The 14,494-nt window shown below is 31.0% G+C and overlaps 1 protein-coding gene across 1 annotated transcript in view; it reads right to left on the minus strand.

Moving 5' to 3' along the window:
• kon (chondroitin sulfate proteoglycan 4-like protein) overlaps window positions 1–14,494 on the minus strand; it is a 43,897-nt gene that overhangs the window by 18,313 nt on the left and 11,090 nt on the right. Inside the window, exons 9-13 of the mRNA XM_085945415.1 lie at window positions 14,093–14,320; window positions 10,708–11,001; window positions 8,116–8,313; window positions 2,079–2,185; window positions 1,036–1,171 (exon numbers count right to left, since the gene is read on the minus strand). Of these exons, the coding sequence (XP_085801541.1) occupies window positions 1,036–1,171; window positions 2,079–2,185; window positions 8,116–8,313; window positions 10,708–11,001; window positions 14,093–14,320 (963 nt within the window). The remainder of the gene's footprint in view (window positions 1–1,035; window positions 1,172–2,078; window positions 2,186–8,115; window positions 8,314–10,707; window positions 11,002–14,092; window positions 14,321–14,494) is intronic.

The raw sequence follows: 14,494 nt of genomic DNA on the forward strand, positions 1-14,494 counted from the left end.
TTATTATTCGCTATTTATACAATCAAAATAATATCTGCCCATTATAATTTAGGAAATAACTATATTAATCGAGTCAGCTACTTACTGTCATTTGCGTCAATGGACATACGAGGAGCTGATTATTGTATAAAATAAAGATATCGCGGAAATAACCTTCGCCGTAAACTATTTACTTATTGTACTATAATTTGACACTGCGGAAATGCATATTAAAGAATTTGTAATTGCGGTACACTATTTAATATCTTCGATCAATCTGCTGACACAAGTAATGATTTGTTTATCGCCATAGATATAATCTAATGTTAGGAATAGAACGCTTATAACTTTTCAAACAAAACAGTTACATGTTTCAATCGTGTTTAATGCATAAATAGGTATGTGGTGATGTGAAAACTGCACTTGACTGATTTTTTAATTATGTCACTTCTACTCGTATAGCGGCCATCAGACTGAAACCAAATGTGGTTTTGAGCTATGTGGCATATTAGACTTATGAATTCTGTTCATGGAAATATGTGTTCACTAATTATATAAGCGTACAAGTATAATGTATATAGACGGATACGGTCAGACGCTTATGTATTTAGCGAAAATATATTTCCATGAAAAAAAAACATAAGTTTAATATGCCACACGGTTTAAAATCACATGCGGTTCCAGTCTATGGATGGCCTCTTAATCCTGAACACATCAATTATCACTTAAAGACAATGAGTCATAAATAATTCATGTCACTGTTATGTAGCAAGTCAAAAGTATCTTTTGCATTTCACTCACAACACTGTCATAGGCAAACCTAACCACACATTGGACGACACTACGTACCAACTTCCCATTGCCATTTTGAATTACCCTTTCTGACTGCTTTGCCGACTTGCTCCATCAAAACAATTTTTAGATTGAATTAAATAACTTAACATCTAAAAAGTGTAAAGTAGTACACGTCATATTATCCGGCTACTAAAATAAGCCGATCCATTCACTATTATGTAATACACCAAAATTACTTAAAAAGAATAAACGGTTTCTAACCTGTAGTGATAATCTTGCCGATGATTTATTAGAGCTTTTGTCATTCCCAGTCACATGTACATATGAAATAAGCCCGGCATCGACATCTTGTTGAGTAAAAGAGTCGACAGGTTGACCTGACATCTCAATATGGCCGCTAAAACAAATTTTAATTAATACCAACACTGAAGGGCGCAAAATTCTGCAATATGTCCAATAAAGCCATTCTATGATTTTATAACACTGTATGTAATTAATGTGAAGGACGGAATTAAGGATTGGGAGCTTGGATATCTAAAATCAAGGTGACAAAATGTTAATTCAATCTTTGACAGCCCTAAGCTCTTAACAATGATCAAAGTTTGTGAGGACACTCAACATAATATGAAAAATTGTAACCTATTTCACTTTGATTTTTATAAATACAATTTTTCAATTAATTAATGATTATTGAATATGAAGGATTCATTCTTTTTCAATACCTGTTTCATCTATTGACATCCTCAATACCTCTTTTCAAGGACTCATTACAGTAAATGAACTTTTTATGTTGAGTATTCAAATTTTTGTGTTTTTAATTGTTTAATCTTTTTTTCATTGTAGTTTTTATAATTATTGTACTAAATTGTTTTATTATAATTATACTGGTATATTTTTACTGTTTACATTATTATTAATTAATGTATTTAATTTTTATTTACAACTGAAACTATATAAATTGTTGTCCTAAGGAGCATATGCTCTTTGTAAATAAATAAATTTGTATGTGGATGCCTGAGGGAAATTTGTAGTTCCCCAGATGGCCTTAATGACTTTGTGAACATGATAATGTGGTTCTGATTTTATAACAAGAGGTACACCAGCTACGAGTATCCTTACTGATCGCACAATATTCAGCAATATCATAGGTGCTTGAAATACTACACCAACTTAGAAATAGCGAAAACCAATCATAGCTGAATATTTCTCTTAAATACGGGAAAGGAGGGTATAAATCGTTTGATTAATTGATGCAAAAACTAATGATATTATAAGATGACAGTTGAATCAAATGTGAAATGTACCTTGCTCCTTCATTTTTTCCGTGTAACACCGAGTAAAGTAAATCAACCGGTGACGTGTCAGGATCTTCCGCTTTGAGTATTTCTGAAGTTATGACCTTCCGGGTGCCCTGCGAATTTAATTCAATCAAACATAGATGTAAAATAAGAATTCAAAATGCAAGATTACTTCAGAACAAAACCAGTGAACATTTAATATTATGTGTTCGCACAAATTTATGAGTTCGGATTCATTGCTGCAAATTGTTTAAAAAGTATATTAAAAAAAACATAAACTAATTACGAAAATATTGAGTGCAAGGAATTCAAAGCCTTTTTGCATGAAACGACGTTCAAAAATGAAACAAATCTTCCCCACCCCCGCAGTACAAGAATGATATATTTGGAATAGAAAAGGAAATTGTGAATCAGCATTCTCTCAAGAGAGGAAGCGGTGTCTAAGGGCCATATGTATAGATGTTGTCGTTAAGCTAATCATTTTAACATGGCAAAACAACGAATGACACTATTGTTCTCGTCGCTCTGCAATACATTCATTAAAGCGCAACACTACATCTCTATGCAGTAGTATCGCCTGGCACTGTTGTCTGTCTCGCTCGAGGATTTGAACACCTAACTTTGCATCTAGCCGTAACATCATAGCTGGGTAGGTTATGAATTATTAACGCAAAACATTTATAGGCCAATAAATAAATTAATTATCCAAGATATAAATATTGGAAGGTCCTGATTTGAGTAAGACCATTCCCCAATTGTGACGTGACAGTTTGCAACAGGTGTGTGTATTTACATAATTTTAAGTGAATATTATATATCATCCATTGTGATCAATTTGACCCAATAAAATGAAAGTGAAATGGTGTTTATGGGACTATTTTTGATTTAAGGAAATTTAAATAAAAATCTAAATTAGATGGGAACAATACATGTGTTTGGTTATATTGCTGTTTAGTAACAATTAAAAGTGCACTATTATTTGCATTTTGTGTAAAACATAATGATTTTGGTAAGCCGATTTTAATAAAAACATCCAAAATGTTTAAATACCAAACTGCTATTGCCTGAGTCAGCTCAAAGGGTAATTCTTACAGGATCTAACATCAACATAGAGCAACAATTTTGCTTTTAAACAAATCATATTAACAATATAAACATCAAAAGTAGTACTATAAGATTTTTTTCACACAAACTCTACAAGTCCAATGAATACATAGAACCCGATGTATTTAGTAGTTATGACTTTTTTGGATTCATCAAAACACTTAATAAAATCTAACATTATATCGAGGGTGCTAAGCCAAGAGACATTTTGGTGGAGTCATTTATTGCAGTACTACTGCAGAACTTAGTAATGAACTGCGCCTCTTTCTTCATGATAAAAAATCAAATCTTTCTTCCCACTTTAGTGATGAAAAATGGATGTGTTTTGCTTCATATTTGGCGGATTAGTAAATGAATTGAATGTTTCTCTTCAGGGAAAAGATATCAACATTTTAATTTTTCTAAAAAAACTTTCCTTGTGGTCAAAAGGTATTAATCAAGGATGCACTGGGATGTTTTCATGCTTGAATTAGTTTCTTCCCACCAATGAAATAACACTCTCGACTTTAATAATTAAAAGTGTTATACTTGTGTTGTGTTACACTATAAAAAATAAGCACAAGTTGTGTCTTTCAACGGAGACTTTGGAGCAAACCCTGCAAATTAGCATTGCAAAAATTTTACCGAATATTGATTTATTATGTAAAAATATGCAATCACTCCCCTCTCATTAAATTATTTTTGTAGGCTGTAGCTGTAATAAATTTGAAGTTATTTTTTTTTTAATTTTCACTTTACAAGTATTTAAGTAAATGAAATGTTCTATTATTTCTCTTGAAAATGTACCTATAATAATAATTATTGTTGTTAAATAAAGTACTATTGGTCACTAAAGACTAAAAATTTTGGGGAGGGGAGTCTTGGATTTATTTTTTCCGATTTAGGGGGCCGTGGTATGAAAGAGTTTGAGAAGCACTGATTTATTGGATTAGATTGTTTAGAATGTTATCTCCAGTATCCTAAAAGTACCTCAACCAATTTAAAATCAACTATTTTTTGATGTTGTATTTAATGAAAAAATTATGACTAAACCAGTAAAATTCTTATTTAAAATTATCCTTCTGAAATGTTGCTAATTGATACTTATACCTTTCTGACTTGGTAATCTCAAAATTGAAAGTTATTAATTGTGTATTTTATATTTAATAAGATATTGACTTGCGTATTGTATTACACTGTATTTAATTGATAATAATTGTAATATTTCATTGTTTCAGAGGTAAAACTCAGTAAGTTTAATATGTCGTTTATTATTGCACTTTTAAAATGCAGTTCAATAATAATTTTCGTATGAGCTACTTTGAAAGAAAACACAAAAAATCTTGTACACACGTGCCCCTTTAATTCAACGAAAATAAATAGGAATGACTCAAAAAGTGTGCACTATTTGTATCGAATCGCCCATAGCATACCTAAACTATTATGGTTTGGTTAAGCAGTGTTTACTTGAATTTTAAAAACTAACCGGCACCATCTGCAAATTGTATTCTTAGTTCAATGGATGACTGACAAAGTTTAATGTGCACCATTTATGTCGAATATTAACACCCTATCTTCACCCCTCCTCACTGCCGATATGCCATGTGAAAATTAAAAATTTATAATTTTTCTTAGTACATATATCTTTGACAGCTAAGTCTGAATAATCTGTTGATTTTGTAAAAAAAATATGTACATTCCATTATCATGCCTTTTCCTAGAAATTAACAATGTTTGAGAATAAAGTCATATTTTGGTATTTTCGTTTCATCTCTGGTAACAACAGACAACACCACAATAATTTATAAATTAATTTGCAAGAAAATTCAGACAAAACAGTAAAAAAAGAAAAAGTGACTATGTATAGACTGCGAAAATTATAACTTGAAGTGTCATGGCCGCCGTGCCATCGTGGCACTGCGATATATTATAAAAGGATTGTCAGTATTAGGAAACCTTTTTTCCCTTACTTTGGTTCAGAATATGAATATCGAATACAATACTAGGCAATATTTTTCCAATCTGTCGGGATATTTTTAGTTATACGGTAACACTGAAATGTCAAAGAATGTCTACCTGTCAATGCAGCGACTCTATCATCGACTTTATTTATAGGCCCAGTGAGCTCATTATGTTTTTTTTCTTTTTCGCAGTAGGTTATAACACGACTTATAATCCTCCTGCTACCATTTATTAACACGTTTAAACACTGTACACAAACTTGCAACACGCACAAATAACGAATGTCAAATGATTGCACAGCAAGGGAACGAAGAAAGAGCTAGGGAGGATTGTAGTTCTCGAAACGGCCACGCTTCACATTATACTTGCCGCAGTCTAGATGTAATAATGATTTATAAAAGAATACGTAAGTAATAGAATGCGTACCCAGAAATTTCAGCTGGTAATATTGTATTAGATTTGTGAGAAATAGTTTGTTATATTTCCATATGAGGAGTCTATTTCGAAAAACCATAATTGGATAAAATCTAACAAAAAATACGTGCATAATCTTTATGTAATTTCACACAATATTATGTAATGATCTATAAGTTTCAAAACCCGCCAAAACTATAGGAAATCACTTTTTCTTTTGTTGATGGAAATAATTTTTAATATTGTGAGGATTATAAAGTGGAAATAAAAACATTCAAGTGTCGACTAGTTAACAAGACTCACCTTCATAAAATTCCTGAGTTAGAATAACTAGCATGCCAATTCATTCAATGTTAGGGAATAAATTAGCTCGGATCTTGCATGCCTGGGCAAATATAAAAACAATAAAAACAAAATCACAATGATATTAAAAAATGACAAAATAAAAATTAATTGCTAAGGCAAAAACATAATATTATGAATAACGGAATGTACTCTTGCAAAATTATTACACAATTTAAAACAATACCATGTAAATATAGCTGATCGTGATATTAAATTATGCATGACATCAAATAGTGCGATAGAGTGAAACCATCGTCAAACAATAAACACTATGGATCTCTAAAATGATCGTTATATAAATATGTCTACTGGGTATTTTATAAGTATATTGAAACCATGAAACAGAATGTCATGTAATTCTTATTTTGTAATAAATTTGCAAGAACATTAAATAATATGATGGCATGCGGAGTTTATCACTAGATAATAATATCATAATACAGAAGTAACTTTAGATGTAAAACTTAATTTCATTGTCAAGTGACATTTAACTTTTAAATAAAGCTAATATTTTTAATCTAAATTAGAACTGAATGTACGTAATTTATTAATCAATATTATATTAAAAAGATCCAGTTTGAAATAAACATATTGATGCATCTGAAACAATCTATGAAGCACTTGTTTTAAACACGCTTAAAAATGTAAGTGTGAATATCTTTTTAATGGTTCTGAAGCAGTTTATTTTGTTAATTCTACGATATCTGAGCGATACCTAGCAGAATAGTCAATTATAACCGTCCCGAAGATCGGTTCACAGCCTGAAATAGCTGTCAACATAAATAACTCAGATATCGTGGAATTAACAAAAAAGAAACTTTGTTTCAAAACTGTTATAATGGAGTTTTACCACGTAAAAGCTAGTTCAATTTAATATTTTCCTAGTCAGATAATTCTTTAAAATGATAGTTATTGCTAGAAATTAAAAGCTCATTCCTGAAAAAAACCAAAAAATTTAATTTCTTGTATATACATGTATCTCCTATGATTCAGTGTCATTAAAGCTAATAAATTAATTGTCACTTTAAATAATTGTATTCTTCCTTAGACCATTACCACTAATTGCCATCTGGGTTAGGTAATTACATTATGAAGAGACCATTAATACATATTCTGTTTATCTCATCATAAATGTATGTACACAAACATTATTATTGAAATAATAGATCAATATGAAAATTATTAGATCGTAAAATACATGTAAGTGTACAGTCTGAGTGGACAGCATTTGGCGCAACTCAAACGTATAACCGTGTAACCAAAAAAAGAGATTGTCTACGAACATTTCACGCACAGTTATACGTTTGAGTTGTGCACGCCGCTCACGCCCCGCCAAACGCTGTCCACTAAGGCTGTACACTAATACTTTACCAATGTGGACTTTTAAATTGCTTTAAGCCAATTTTATAAAAAAAAAACTGAAGCCACTCATTAAATCTTCAAACTGTGAATAGACATTAAAAAAAACCATTAGTATGACGATTACTAGATTTTAGTTCACAGTTTTTGAGAAATTAAGGAAATATTTTGAGCAACATATTCTCAAACGGTCAAAAAAATACGAATGATACGACACTGAAACTTATAGATACAATATAATATTTAAACTGCTTAGTAGGCATCAAAGTTGCCTCGGGTAAAATTTATTAACTAGTTATTATTGCAGTTATATTTATATTTTAAAAGTAGAATAATATAGCCATTACTTCGTATCGAATGGTAATCATATAATAAATATATATCATATTATATAAATATATCTTGTGGTTAATTAATTTGCACAATTAATTGACTTGCAGTTAGGTGCAAAACTAGAAATTATCATACATATTTTTTATTGGTTACGGGTTAAGTTTAATTAATGTTCACAAATGATTAAGTCTTGTAAATTCACAAAATCACTAAAAAATTAGATTCTCAAAATAAAATAAACGCTAAAAAGCATCTATAAGTTTCCTTGGAAATTCTAGATACATACATAAAGAACATTGATAAACAAAAATATGTAGTACATAGATGAGAACCAAATAATAATATATCAAATAATCAGTTGAAGATGGTAAAAAATTTAAAATTCATACCTATAACTCTACAAGAAATGATTAGTCATTAATTTTAATTTATAAAAAGATACTAGATTGCAAGAAAATTAAGTTTTAAATAATTAAAATGTGAAATAATACGAACATGTACCACTGCAGTTTTTAAAGTTCATATTACTGTAAGAAATAAAAATAACCTGAGTGAGTCTCAAGACTTTTCCGGGTAATATGTTCAATGCGGGTGCATCATTTATCGGCGTGATGTTGACGTGCAAAACAAACGTGTTTCTGCCCTGGAGATAGCTCGGAAGCGTAAACCGAGCTTCTGGCACAAGTTCCATCTCTAGAACCAAGTGGTCCTGATGATTCTCAGATCCATCATGAACATAGCGGACCTGAAATTAAAAAGAATTCTATTACAATACAACGTTACATACAAATGATTAATAAATAAACTAACGCTAGGCTTATTATAGTTTCAATTGAAATGACTTTTTCACATAATATGTTCAGTATAGAAAGCAGCAGCAAAGGGTGGAGGTAGGCTGTTAAGATCCGCCATAAATAATGCACATTAAACTTTGTTAGTCATACGTATTTGTTTTTATTGAACTACGACTACAATTTACAGATGGTATTGGTTATTTTTTTTAAATCTATTAAACCCTGCCTTCCCAAACCATATATTTTGGTCTATATGACCATTTTTCACACATTTTCATTCATACTTATTTGTTTTCGTTGAATTAAGAATACATAATATTACACATATTGTTAGTTCATTTTTTTTTAAATTTATTAAGGCCTTAACGAAACTATAGTAGATAAAAAATATTATTCCACCTATCTATAAAATAGTCTCAAAGTTATGTATGATTTAATTGCATAATTTTAGATATTTTATAGATAGGCGGAGTATTTCTTGACTATTATCTATTATGACTTAGTTTTTGCAAGGTTTAATCGAATTTTAAAAACTAACTAAAACCATCTGTAAATTGTAGTCTTATTTCAATGAAAATAAATACATATGCATGACAAAGTTTAGTGTGTACTATTTATGGCAGATCTTAACAGCCTACCTCCACACTTCGCCACCTATAGAAAGTAATCAAAGAGTAACCCGGAAGTTTATTCCTGCATATTTATTGGTTTTTATAGGGAATTTATAACCCTAAAATATCTGCCACTCCATTGTTGCAAGCCAAATACTACCGACAAGTGATAGTGTTACATTTAATCCACTGATGACAATTTTAATTTTTCAGGAACATTTAAATGAACATACATACTAAACTTTCTTATTATGTAGTTAATTCAAATATTTTCTTGAAATTTGTGCATTGATGGATTACTTTTTTTTATGTTTTAAAAGTATTGCTACACCCTACCCTTTTTAAGGTGAATTTAGTGAACACAGTGTTGATTTCTAATATTTATTGGTAACCTGTAAAATTGGTACAATATTTTAGCTGTAAATTTATCTCCTGTGGGTCTATTCTGTACTTATCGACCGCTAAAGTGATAAAGTGATAAAAATTATCAAACTTAGGGTAGGTTTGTATTAAAGTATTAGCACTTATTGTAACAATTACAATACGTTGGTTGTAATTGTTGCAAAACGTGCTACATTTTAACAGCACCTTTCTTGCTGCTGTTAAAATATATCATTTATTGCAACAATTACAACCAACTGATTATAATTGTTACAATAAGTGCTAATACTTTGATACAAACCTACCCTAAGTTTGATAATATCTATCACTTTAGCGGTCGATGAGTATAGAATAGACACACTGAAACAATTAATTACTTTGGAAATAAACTTTTCTAAGCCATATTAGTACAAATTGAATTGATTTTATTGCATCTTATTAATTTATATTATATATTAATTTTATTTATGCTTTATAGGGTACAAACAAGTACATTCTCTTCTGATTCTCTAAGAGGAAAGTAAGCCAAAAATACTATTTATTGTTTAATCTCATACTTAAATGCAGTCATTGATATGTGTCAAGCACTAAGATTGAGAACAATTAATACTCTACCTACACCATACTTTCTTAACCGGTGGTCTGCAAAGATTTATGGGTAGGCCGCAAAAATTTTCTGCAGTTCATAAATAGTTGCCTAGAAACCCAACATTTGAAGTGGGGTTGTATTATATTTCGACAATTGCTTCAAAAATAGTGTAAATATAAATATTTAATATTTTATTCCAATGTTGATGGTCCACAAAACACTTATTGATTTTTTTGTGGTCCGCAGATGTAAAAAGGTTAAGAAACATTGCTCCACACTACAGCATGTATCAAAGACATCAGTCACAAGAATGGTAAATTTAAAAAAATTATAACTAGCAAATGAAAGCATTTTACCATGTTTTACTGAAACCTAGTACTGGTCTTTAAGATTTTAATTATTATCAATGTCCCATGTGATATCACTTTCTACAATCTTTGAATGCCAATTGGACACACTAAGAATCGTGAGGTTCTTTTCTAATCCGTCCAGCCACCGGACACGTGTCAGGTCGTCATCCGTCTGGCTTTGTAACATATTTTTCCCATGAGTATTTCATTTTACGGCGATTTATACCCCAATGATTGTAAAGGATCATAACAATGCACCACGATGAAATATCCATGTGAATACATACAATCTCAATTTTAAAAAAATTAACACAATTAGTAATGCTAAAAATGATTAATATTGCTTCTAGTAACTTTTACCTATATCAATAAGTGTTAGATATTTTTTTAAACTGTCTGTATAATGTAATGTACCTTATCTCGAGTTAAGTCCAATAGCGTGAAAGTCTGTCTTGTTTTAGTTTCTCCCTCCATGAAAGCCAATGATACTTGAGACTGTGTACGTTGTAACGACAGATCAACGGCAATTCTGCCGTGCTGAGGAGGCTGCATAACATGTAACAAAACACCCGATGGACGCACTCCATACTTGTGATGATCCAGTATGACATCTATATTTTGACTGGTGACCAATGCTACGCCCCCTTCCTGCACAATGAGTGGTGACAGTGCCATCAGCTCAAGTTGGCTAGCTGACTTGGAAAACACCTGCAATAATTCATATCAGATAAATAAGCTTATATGCTTAGTCATACATAGTAAATAATTGGCTTACACGTTATGTAGATGACTTTCGGGCGTACAACACATAATATGACAAGTATCAAATGAATACATATTGTAAACTGTAAATAATAACGATAGCCGCGTGGCTTAAGCGCCGGTCTATAATGTCAAGGGTCCCAGGTTCGAATCCTGGGTCTCGCAAGTACAAATATTGTTTTTCAATTTGTGTATGAGTCAGAGTATGGACCTAATAGGTTGAGCAAGTGGCTGACATCCATTGCTCATAAAAATAAAATCTGTTAAGGGGGGACATGCTCGTCGAAGGTCAAAATTGAGTTTTTATTGTATTTTCAAACCATGATCCTGGACACTCCTTAAACGTTGTAGATAATCTATTTATATAATTTTGAAGCCTTATTATCCTTTATAGTTATTTTAAACATTTGATGACTGCATAAAGTATTTTTGTTACATAAAATAGTATTCTTTTAAACCTCTCGCTCTAATGTTTTAGAATATAGTCGTATTTCGGTACATAACTGTGCAGTGGTGTTAAGATTTTTTACATTTATTAATTTTTAAACGCATTTATAAAACCATTAGTATAATTTATTACGAGATAATTTTTGTAAAATATTCACGATAAAAAATTATATTGATAATCTCTGTGATCCCAAATTTGACAAGAATTAGGCATTTTATTATTCAAAAAATCGGCAAGATTAACACATTTGAAGATGATTCTAAAGATACTTATTATAAGCTATGTCTTTGACCATTTAAGTGTGATAAACATCTTATGAATAATGATTGCTTTATAATAATTATTGACCTAAGAATAAGGTAGTGTTTTTTTGAAATACGCCATTTCTTTTGTCATTCCCCAGTGGTTAAGCTAAAACATACGGCCGTAGCCATAAATTGACAAACTATAATTGAAGTAGGGAGTAAAATGATATTGACGCGCGTGTTTGAACATGTACCGTTTAAAAAAAAATTAAAAAAAATTTGGTTAGGTACATGTTCAAACACGCGCGTTAACATAATTTTACTCCCTACTTTAATTATAGTTTGTCAATTTATGGCTACGGCCGTATGTTGTAGCTTAACCACTGGGGAATGACAAAAGAAATGGCGTATTTCAAAAAAACACTACCTTATTCTTAGGTCAATAATTATTATAAAGCAATCATTATTCATAAGATGTTTATTACACTTGAATGGTCAAAGACATAGCTTATAATAAGTATCTTTAGAATCATCTTCAAATGTGTTAATCTTGCCGATTTTTTGAATAATAAAATGCCTAATTCTTGTCAAATTTGGGATCACAGAGATTATCAATATAATTTTTTATCGTGAATATTTTACAAAAATTATCTCGTAATAAATTATACTAATGGTTTTATAAATGCGTTTAAAAATTAATAAATGTAAAAAATTTTAACACCACTGCACAGTTATGTACCGAAATATGCCTATATTCTGAAACATTAGAGCGAGAGGTTTAAAAGAATACTATTTTATGTAATAAAAATACTTTATGCAGTCATCAAATGTTTAAAATAACTATAAAGGATAATAAGGCTTCAAAAATATATAAATAGATTATCTACAACGTTTAAGGAGTGTCCAGGATCATGGTTTAAAAATACAATAAAAACTCAATTTTGACCTACGACGAGCACGTGGGCCGTTAATACAAACCTCCACTCTGTGGGGGCCCATATGATCCTATTAGGATCGGACATGGTCGAAAAGAAAAGAATCAAATAAACATAGTATTGAATGTCCTTCAATCGTTTCAGATAAAGCAAAATTGTATTGAGTAGGTACCGACTATCAATGCGAACGTGAAAGAGTAGCAGTATAAAAGATATTGAAACCATTTAGACGGTTTTTATACAGATGCCTAATAATATTGCTAATATTGGAATACTTCCTACTCAATTACATATTGTCCAAATGTTAGAGACACTGTATCCACTGTGTGTGCACTGACATTATATAAACACAAGCATTGAATAACTAACCGGGTAACCGGTTATAACCGTCATATTTAAAAGTGAATTTTCAAGAATTTTCAATATTATTTTTTGCACATTTTTTCTCTTTGTCTCTACAATTAGACATGAATTTTAGCCACCTCCTGATAAATGAGATATAACATGATATGTTATCCACTTGCTGAACCTACTACGTCCATGTCCATGCTCTGGATCCAAACACATATTATTGAAAAAGACCATGTGACACGTTATCACTCGCCCATGCGGGTACTTTTATTAATATTAATTGTTGTAGACCTACCTAAATATTGTTACGACATAATAAAGTTTTGAATGAATTGAAGTGAGTATTATTTTTGACATTTGTTTTTGATAGCATTTGGTGCCTAAAACTTATAAATGGGTGGAACTCTAATAACAGTTCAGACAATAGTTTGACAATGATTGCCCAAAAGAAGACCAATCTCACCATTTTCACGACAAATGGGGAATTGAGGATTTACCTGGGTTGATATAATACAAGACGTGTTGTTTAATTTGTAACGCTAACTATCTTCAGCCAAATACATAAGTTGAACAATGACAAAGGTAGAGTGTGGTAGATCACTGCATTCTGACACTGGATAGTGGATAGTTGATTACAGACTACTTCAAATAGGACATGCCTACGGTAAATTAAGTCATAATAAACATTGACTACAAATTGATCATCTTTTTAAATTGTTTGGTATTTTAATAATCAATAATTCACAGAGTAACAATTAATTATTATCAAGTGCGTAAGGGTACTAAGACTTACCTCATTATTATCAAGTATCTACCTGTCATTTCTAATGATTATAATTTTGTACCTACATGATATATAAAAAACATAATGATTATTATTTTTCAAATAACACTTATATACTAGGTACCATAGATTAAATATTATAACTCTAACTGGATACTAATTTTCAGTACAGAAAACAAAGGTCAGATACATTTGAACAGCCCTTGTCTCGTATGTCGAAATAGTAGATTAAATTAATGAATCAAAATCAAGCATATTCTCATTGGGTTTTTACCTTATATTTTTCAGCATAATCAGGATTAATACATAGTGCAGCATCACATTTGCATGTAAAATGATTAACTCCGTGCTGCTGACAAGTCGCATGCGCCACACAAGGCGGGTTGGCTGGTGTGACTTGACAAGGGTACCACCAAACACAGTTTGGGAGTACACCTCTGGTGACAACGGCTGACGGAAGGCCTAATAGCTTGTCGTCAACCTCCATTCCTCGAACACAGCCCTAAAAATAACACAAAATATTTGTCAATAAGTAGGTACTGTTACCAACACAATAATCCTCTATCGCCAAGTCGTAGTATTGTGTTTGAGGAGTACTGATCAAAACAGTCCACATGATTTTTAAATATATTTCAAACGGTTTTGCGGCAGATAGGCATCTCGCCCGAGTAGATGA

Source organism: Rhyacophila brunnea, unplaced genomic scaffold (genome assembly GCF_057557595.1).
Source record: "Rhyacophila brunnea isolate RB1 unplaced genomic scaffold, BYU_Rbru_1.0 scaffold_1, whole genome shotgun sequence".
Classification (NCBI taxonomy): Eukaryota; Metazoa; Arthropoda; class Insecta; order Trichoptera; family Rhyacophilidae; genus Rhyacophila; species Rhyacophila brunnea.